Source organism: Oncorhynchus gorbuscha, linkage group LG02 (genome assembly GCF_021184085.1).
Source record: "Oncorhynchus gorbuscha isolate QuinsamMale2020 ecotype Even-year linkage group LG02, OgorEven_v1.0, whole genome shotgun sequence".
NCBI lineage: Eukaryota > Metazoa > Chordata > Actinopteri > Salmoniformes > Salmonidae > Oncorhynchus > Oncorhynchus gorbuscha.
In genome coordinates, this window is record NC_060174.1 from 6,909,796 (window position 1) to 6,919,570 (window position 9,775).

A 9,775-nucleotide genomic window follows, 5' to 3' on the forward strand; every position below is an offset into this window, starting at 1 on the left:
TCAGAGCAGGTTCATAGGACAGTCTCAAACAGAGCTCATCCAATTTATTCTCCAGCGATTGCACGTTCACCAATAGAACAGAGTCGAGGTGATTTATCCATTCTCCTATGTAGTCATCTGGTATTCCGCATGTCAGCCTCAAAAGCGCAGTCTCCTTCAAGTGTCGGGATTTGGGCCAGATCCCGGGATCATAATCATGTCTTTCACCTCCGACTTACTGAAATGGAAGTCCTCATCCAAGTTAAGGTTAGTGATAGCTATTTCTGATGTCCAGACTCTTTTAGGTCATAAGAAATGATTGTGGAAACAAGTACAAAAAAACAAAGATTAGCACAAAAACATTAATTGCACAATCGGTCAGGAGCTTTTAAAACAGACACCATTTCCTCCGGCATCATTCTTAAGAATATTACCCTCTGGGTGTCTCCATAGTGCTTAACCCTGTGGAATAATCAGATTTACAAAAGTGCCTAAGGGGTAGGAGGGTTAATTTGAGATTCTGGGTAAGATTTCAGAGAATAACTTACCAACAATTTCAAAGAGGTTTGCAAACAGGATTATCTTCTTGGTGGCGTGAGTCTTGTCAGACCAATGGCCAAACAGAGGGCCCGAGAGGAGACCAGACAGACTGAATGCCGATAGGCCCAGGCCTAAGAAGTAAGGCGCAGCCCCCAGAGTCTGCAGGTACCTCCATATCGTGGGCAAGATCACAGCTGGAGAGAGGGAGGCATGGAATAAAATATTTGCTCCTTCAGTTCCTCAATTTACACTTGGCAATTTCTCGCCTTCATTTCTCAGAACAAGAATAGACTGACGAGTTTCAGAAGTGCTTTGTTTCTGGCCATTTTAAGCCTGTAATCAAACCCAGAAATGCTGATGCTCAAGATACTCAACTAGTCTAAAAAAAGGCAGGTTTTATTGGTTATTTAATCAGGACAACTGTTCTCAGCTGTAATAACACACTTGCAAAAGGGTTTTCTAATGATCAATAAACCTTTTGAAATCATTTACTTGGATTAGCTAACACAACATGCCATTGGAACACAGGCGTGATGGTTGCTGATAATGGGTGTCTGTACGCCTTTGTAGATATTCCATCAAATTCACCATTTCCAGCTTCAAGTCACTTACAACTTATGTCTACACTGTATTTCTAATCAATTTGATGTTATTTTAATGGACAAAAGTGCTTCTCTCAAAAATAAGGAATTTTCTAAATGACCCCAAAGTTAACGGTACTGCAAGTCTGTGAGCAAGGCTAACTACAGTCATTTTCATGAAATGCAAGTCAATGACGACGTTTACATGTGGCCTGACTGACTTGAAGAGTGTGTGTGTGTGTGTGTGTGTGTGTGTGTGTGTGTGTGTGTGTGTGTGTGTGTGTGTGTGTGTGTGTGTGTGTGTGTGTGTGTGTGTTCTTTTGAAATCATGCACAATGAAGTTAAAGCTTGGCTGAATCTGAGTGCAAACCACAAGTGACCAGGGGCAACAACATCAGCGGTTTCCATAGCGTTTAGATTATCGGACGTCATGAGACCGATCCTCTCCTCTGGATTCCAAGGTTTAAATGGTTTGCTTGCGGAAACCTGTCCCCCTCTTTAACATGACTCTGGTTCCGACGGGACTAAGGATTGTGTCACGACATTGATTTCCTCGTCAAGTCACACAGTAGTTTATTAAATCTGCCCCAAGAGCATCCTACTTGCGAACTCATGTTTACATTTTACCTGGCTAATAATAACAATCATCCAACATAAATCGGCCTATCAATGACACAAAAAAAATAGAAGCGGTTAATGAATCTCTGTACGGAGGTTATTTGCCAATCAGTACAGCAACAGTTGACAAATAATTGTTCAGGTCTAAAAACAATTAATTCCCATTTGAACATTAGGCAATACAATGACTATGGAATGTTCTGTAAAAAATCAGCTAAACTGACATGAAGCCAAGAGCATAAATGAGTTAATGAGCAGGTTTAAAGTAGTGGAAAGATTGGGAAAGATGCAAGGGAGTCATTAGGAAATCAATTGGGCTTTACAAACCATGTTTCAGCCCATTAAAATAATTACTCAACCTCTACACCTGGTCAACAAACAGTGACAGCAGTAAACTGCAACATTAGAAAATAAGTTATATTTTCTGACAGTCTGACAGGGTACAGAACAGTCACATCAGTGTGGTACGCAAATGTTAGCTTCAGTTGAATGTGCATTTTTAATCTATATTGTAAAATGTTCGCATAGGCTAGAGTAACCACAATACACATGCCCGCCCCCCCCCAAAAAAAAAAAAATAAACCAAACTTACCATATTCCATACCACTTAGAAGAAAGATCAGTCCAATGGTGAAGTAAGTCATCTTTTTTTTCCGTTTAAACTCCATTGTGCCTGTTATTTCATGTGTCAGTTAATATTTTACTTTGTTGTAGTTTTATCGTTACTCATCAATGTTCGCAATTGGAAGCAGCTTGCTGAGCAAATTAATCCAAAGGACAGTGCGACCAATTAAATTCCATCGCAAAGTTCTTGAGGTTGTTTAACATTTAACAAGTTTACGTTTTTTTTTTTTTTACATTAAATATTAATCCGCATCTCATCAGTTTACCAGCGACTGGAACACAGTCCGTGTAAACGATGTGATTTCGAGATGCACTGTCCAATGCATTATAAAATCTGCGAGACTGCAATGGACTCATCGTCAGAATACGTAGTTCTTGAACTCACCCTTCAACTAATGGCTTAAATTTGCCGCTCCCAAATTGTTGGTTTTATGTGCAGTGTAAACTATGCAGCGACTACAGTTTACGTTTATTTTAAGTAAACCAGAACCTACTTCCAGTAGAACGTCTGCCAAAGCATGGAAACACAAATTAATGACAACACTCCACAATCCCAACGTTTATCTCTTCGAGCGCACTTCCGGTTGTCAGGATGAGTGTGGAATAAAAATATATATTTTTCAACATATATGTTAGATTTCTGTGGGGGAATAATATTAATAATATACCTGAATACACTTTAACTGAATGGCTACAATAACTATTAATAATAGCCTAAACTCGGTCGTTTTGGTTTTTGCCGTAGCACTACACAGCTGATTCAAATAATCAAGTAATCATCAAGCTTCATTTGAATCAGTGGTTCGGTGCTACGGCTAAAAACCAAAACGTGCACCCCTTGGGGACCCGGGACCGAGTTTGAGAAACCCTGGCGGAATAGTAATAAAAGCAATGGCTTTATATAATATTATCCTAAAATATATATCCACTCATATTCAGACTGTTCCCAATTTGGGAAACAGTGATTTTATTACGTTTTCTTAGGAACTTATTAGCACCAAAATACACTATGAATGGAAGTCACAACTGGATGACAAAATAGCTGAAAAACATGTTTATAGACTCTTTATTTTATCTTAAGTGCTTGCCAAATCTCCATTCACATTTCCTCATTGCTATTGCAATCGTTTCCACCAACAAACCTTTATCAAAACATAAGTTACATTTCAGCATGTGATGTGTCTAAACTCGAATAAAAAGCATGAGCTGACAAATTATTTAGTGTAGAGGTGCTGACTAACAGTGAATAAACTGGAAACTATAGAAGAGTTGCACACTCCATGTGTATAACCTACCAGGAATTTATTGGGTAAGAAAACACCAATGTTTCGGCATCACTTTGCCTTCTTCTGTGTGAAATTAACATGATTAGGCCTAGTTAGTCTTTGACAACAGTCTGTGGAACTGAGAGAGAAAATGCAGACATTATCCAGTAAATGAATAAAAACACGGATTCTGTCTGTCCTCCCAAACCAGGTGGTCACATCATTGACGTTGACCCAGTCCTGTGACTTCCATTACGACTGAAACTGAGAGGGCTGTGTTTGCACACATTGCCGCTTTCAGGCGCACATTTAATTCAATTTCAATCTGCAGAGTCTCCACATTTATTTGCTGCCATGCAAGCGAATATCAAACCATGCCTCCAAGGCATGTTGCCGACATAACAGATATGGGGAAAATTCCATGTATGACATTTCCAAGGGCAGGCAATCTGTAGCTCAGTTGGTAGAGCATGGTTTAACCATCTTCCATTTATCATAAAAGTGAAATGGCATTTAATTTAATTTAATTTTTAATTACTGGTTTCCATCTTCCATTTTATCAGTGACAGTTAAACTGACAAAATTCATTACTTTATGTAACGGATGTGAAATGGCTAGTAGCGTTTCAATCGGTGACGTCACTCGCTTTGAGTCCTTGAAGTAGTGGTTCCGCGGTTTTTGTGGAGCGATGGGTAAACGATGCTTCGTGGGTGACTGTAGTTGATGTGTGCAGAGGGTCGCTGGTTCGAGCCCGGGTATGAGCGAGGGGACGGTCTAAAGTTATACTGTTACATTTACAAGAATGTGCATGCATAATACACACTGAGTGACCCGGGGAAGCCAGGTGAAAGCTTTGAATCCTTATTGCAGTCGCTTGTTAAATCCACTTCAATCAGTGTAGATGACAGGTTAAAGAAGGATTTATAACCTTGAGACATGGATGGTGTATCAAATCAAATCAAATTTGTCACATGCGCCTTACAGTGAAATACTTACTTACCAGCCCTTAACCAACAATGCAGTTTTAAGAAAATACCTAAAAATAAGTAAGCGATAAAAAATATATAATATATAATAATATATAATAATTAATGAGCAGCAGTAAATAACAATAGCGGGGCTATATATACAGGGGGTACCGGTACAGAGTCAATGTGGAGGCTATATACAGGGGGTACCGGTACAGAGTCAATGTGGAGGCTATATACAGGGGGTACCGGTACAGAGTCAATGTGGAGGCTATATACAGGGGGTACCGGTACAGAGTCAATGTGGAGGCTATATACAGGGGGTACCGGTACAGAGTCAATGTGGAGGCTATATACAGGGGGTACCGGTACAGAGTCAATGTGGAGGCTATATACAGCGGGTACCGGTACAGAGTCAATGTGGAGGCTATATACAGGGGGTACCGGTACAGAGTCAATGTGGAGGCTATATACAAGGGGTACCGGTACAGAGTCAATGTGGAAGCTATATACAGGGGGTACCGGTACAGAGTCAATGTGGAGGCTATATACAGGGGGCACCGGTATCGAGGTAATTGAGTTAGTTATGTATATGCAGGTAGGGTTATTAAAGTGGCTATGCATAGATAACAGAGTAACAGCAGTGTGGGGGGGGGCAAATAGTCTGGGCAGCCATTTCATTTGCTGTTCAGGAGTCTCATGCGTGCCATTCAGAGGGTGAATGGGCAAGACAAAAGATAAGAGCCTTTGAACAGTGTATGGTAGTAGGTGCCAGGCACACCAGTTTGAGTGTGTCAAGAACAGCAATGCTGCTGGGTTTTTCACACTAAGTTTCTCATGTGTATGAAGAATGGTTCACCACAGTAAAACCATCCAGCCAACTTGACACAACTGTGAAAAGCATTGGAGTAAACATGGGCCAGCATCCCTGTAGAATGTTCGACACCTTGTAGAGTCCATGCCTGGAAGAATTGACTGTTCTGAGGGCAGAAGGGTGTGCAACCCAATATTAGGAAGGCGTTCCTAATTTTTTTATTTTACTAGGCAAGTCAGTTAAGAACAAATTCTTATTTTCAATGACGGCCTAGGAACAGTGGGTTAACTGCCTATTCAGGGGCAGGACAGATTTGTACCTTGCCAGCTCGGGGGTTTGAACTTGCAACCTTCCGGTTACTAGCCCACCGCTCTAACCACTAGGATACCCTGCCGCCCCATGTTTTGTACACTGTGTATATGACCTTACACAAATGTAAGAAACATTTTAAATTAAGTTTTGGTCAAATATATCAGTTTGGGCTTCTTGCAGTCAATTTGCAGCCAACAAATGTGCAATTATGTTCCAGCCCCCTGACCATGCACTCCAAAAATAATAAATGTGTTATATATATATTTTTTTTTGGCCCAAAGCTGAATCTAGTTGATGATCCCTGCTCCACAGCTTTCTCAATCGTCTTTCCTTGTGCCTCATCCTCAAAATGCATATGAAGACATGGTCAAAAGGAAGAGACCTTGGATCTTCTCCAATGTGTTGAGAAAGAGGTAATGAAAGATCCACGAGGAAGAACAATTGAGAAAGCGATTGTTACATAGAGGCATGTATGTTCTACACAACATTATTTTATCGGAACATTCTCCAACATTGTATAATACAATAAATAGTAACATTGAAACTAGCTCTCTAAATAAAAGTGCCCACCACATACAGATTATCAAAAAAACATCTTTATTTACACGACTTTGCTTTACGGTCTCTCTCGTTCATCTCTTTTGGAGAATCTAACATCACTAAATAAAAATAAACTAAAACATTCTACCACTTCAAAGTGTCTTTAAAGATGGACATCCTCTCCACATTTTCCATACAGAATCAGAATGCACAGTAGTAGCCTCTAGTTCAGGGGGTACTGTAGACAGAGAAGCCGCTGTGGCTAGAAGGTCTAGAAGGCCAGTTTCTTCATAAGCAGGTAGACTCGGGAGTCCACTTCAAAGCCGTGCAGATTGTTGGCATCACCTTGTAGCCTCATCAATAGGCCTCCGTAAGACACATAGGCAGAGCTGTAAGGAAGAAGGACAGCACACAAACACACACACCATTAATAATTATTCTGTGGTCTAAATGAAGGAGCAAACATTGGATCAAAAACAGACGAGAGCTGAATGCGCAAGAAAAACATTTTTTTTAAAGAAAATAATAATTTCCTGAATTAATGGAGTTGATTATTTTCCTTTCCCATTCCTACTAAAACTTGTGTTTGATTGAACATCCCTGCTGGATTGTCACTCACAGACGTGTAGCTGCTTCCGTAGAGGTCTCGTCACCCTCAATCTTGTACACCTTGCCATACATCACATAGTCAAACTGATCCGCTCTGACGGAGAGAAAGATGGTTCAGACAAAACCATTTCCAGGCAATCAATGTCGCCCAATATTAACATATTCTACATGCAACACAGCAGTTACACAATAATATACCTGGATGGCCGATCATCCTGTGGATTATACTCCCCATCGTCAGGAGTTCCATCTTCATATAGCGTGCTGGCTATTACCAATCTGAACTTGTCACCTAGAGGGATAGTTGGAAATGCATAAAATATCCAAAACAGGCTGCTACAACAGCAATCAAGTACACATTTACTTAAACGATTTTATTTGAAATTAGACAAGACACATTACCAAGGTCAACAGGATAGATCTGAATGTTTACATCCAAGATGAGGTCCATCTTGAAGGACTCACTTTCACAGTGCAGACGAGAAACTGAAGGAAAAGACAACCACAATAAATTATTGTAGCTACTACATAATGCAGATTTATTTACAAATTTGAGACATGAAGTGCTGTAAAGCTAGCCTAAGCTTATTCCAAACTCTCACCTCTGTCAAATTTCATCCCATCTGGATCGATGTCTTTCACATCAAAGATGTCCTCAAACAATATCCCAGCCATGTCTGTTCTGGTCTAGTGCCCTGGTCAATGAAACACAGAAAACACATCCATCTTAAATATTACATTGTGCTGGTAGCTAGCCAAATCATAGAAGCTAACTACTTTTCGTCTATTGATGAACACATATTCTTCCAGTGGGACTTTTGTTAATAAGGGCCCAGACCGTTTTTCTAAACGTCAACCCCTACCGCAAGCGATGAGTATATTTGAAAACATAAGGAAAGTATGTTTCATATCAGCGACAAATAACTTTCAAAAAACAAAACAAAAAAAGGTTAAATACGGGGAAAAATACGAGGTCAATTAATGACGTTCAGGTCGGAGGTCTGGAAAAAGGACCGAGTCGGGTGTCGGTTCATATCCATGTTTCCAGAGTTTTAACGAGGCATTAACTATCTGTTCGTCAACTGGAGGCACACAGCGTATGGATCTGTGCAAATGGGCTTATGTTATATGTATATATATATATATTTATTTTTTTTCTTCTTTTTTTTCTTTCTATTATTATTATTATAATAAAGATGATCTTTCTGATGTTTCAAAATCCGTTTCGCTATGTTTGCCGGTTAACAGTGTCTGAATTGTAGTTCGCATGGCCAGCCGTGGCAAAGTTAACGTAGAGGCTAACGTGTATATATTAGCTATGTTTAGTCGCAATGCTTCTGTGCATCTGACCACCATTTCTATTATATTTTACTAGCTAGTTACAGTAGCTAGTTATAGCGAACATTGTCCACCCATGACAGCAATTTCAAGTTTTATTATAACTAGTTGAGTTTACAAAATAACTACATGACTCAAAGCATCACTGGGTAGCGAGCTAAATCGGCACATTTAGCAAGTTAGCTTGGCGACAGGAACAAGTTAATCACTTACCTCGATTAAGTGAATATTCCTTTTTTTTACGGGGTTTTTCGCTAGCTATAGTTGTTCCAATAAGGATAATTGTGATTGACTATGTGCTGAATAACCTAAATCAAACATTAATAACTGCCGCGCTGAGAAAACGTGCTCGATATTCGAACTCCAGCTATTTACTTCCGGCAATACTCGGAAGTGGGTCTGTGCAATGTGGAATCCTTGGGACGCCATACTTCTTCTTCTTCTTTAACGTTTTACGGCAGACTACACCCATTGGTGTATTGCCGCCACCTACTGTTCGGGGAATTGAAACAAAACAAAGATAATATAGAAAGTCGGGTGCATGTTCATCACCACAATTGCAGCATTTCGGCACAACTGGCATGTAAATACTTCTCCCGTCTACCTACACTTGACACCACGGGAGGTTGGTGGCACCTTAATTGGGGAGGATGGACTCATAGTAATGGCTGGTGTGGAATAGGTGGAATAGTATCCAATACATATGGGTTCCGTGTGTTTGATGCCATTCAATTTGCTCCGTTCCCAGCCATTATTATGAGCTGTCCTCACCTCAACAGTCCTCACTACTTGACACAAATACTTTACATTTATCACGCTGCATGGGTTTGGGCACAAAGGCTTTCACAGGGAATCTCATACAACCCAAATACATGTGAGAAGGCAGAGACTCTTCATTTAAAAAAAACGATAGAATGGCTGGAGTGGGCTTCCGTACTCCATCTACCATGCGGGTCTGTTGTTGTGCATCAACCACTTGATCCATTGGGACACCCTTCCACGTTGAAAAGGACATTTAAAATGGTTAAGATTAGGGTTAGGTAAGAAGGGTAGGGACGCCCGAAGGATTCCGGATAGCACTGATCAGATGGGAAGTGGGCTGACAATGAATATATTTGTTAAATGTTGTAGCGACCTTATCATATCAAATCAAATGTTATTTGCCATATACACATGTTTAGCATATGTTATTGCAGGTGTAGCGAAATGCTTGTGTTTCTTACTCCAACAGTGCAGTAATATCTAACAATTCACAACAATACAATGGAATTAAGGAATATATAAATATTAGGATGAGCAATGTTGGAGTGGCATAGACAAAAACATAGTAGAATAGAATACAGTATATACATATGAGATGAGTAAAGGAAAAAAATGTAAACATTATTAAAGTGACTAGTGTTCCATTATTAAAGTGTCCAGTGATTTCAAGTCTATGTATATGGAGCAGCAGCCTCTAAGGTGCAGGGTTTATGTAACCATGTGGCAGCTGCCTAGCGATAGCTATTTAGCGCAACGCATAGCAACCTCGTCAAGGGGTTCCGACCTCTTGTCGTAATGGTTAAGGTGTTGGCTTGATAGTCACTG

The 9,775-nt window shown here is 40.1% G+C and overlaps 1 protein-coding gene across 1 annotated transcript; it reads right to left on the bottom strand.

The window, feature by feature from the left end:
- Positions 1–6,279: 6,279 nt before the first annotated feature.
- Positions 6,280–8,599, bottom strand: polr2h (RNA polymerase II, I and III subunit H). Its single transcript, XM_046292272.1, has 6 exons — positions 8,402–8,599; positions 7,453–7,545; positions 7,253–7,336; positions 7,049–7,142; positions 6,861–6,944; positions 6,280–6,630 (listed from the first exon to the last, which is right to left on the bottom strand). The coding sequence occupies exons 2-6, from the start codon at positions 7,523–7,525 to the stop codon at positions 6,513–6,515; spliced, it is 453 nt and encodes a 150-aa protein (XP_046148228.1). The 5' UTR covers positions 7,526–7,545; positions 8,402–8,599; the 3' UTR covers positions 6,280–6,512.
- Positions 8,600–9,775: the final 1,176 nt, after the last annotated feature.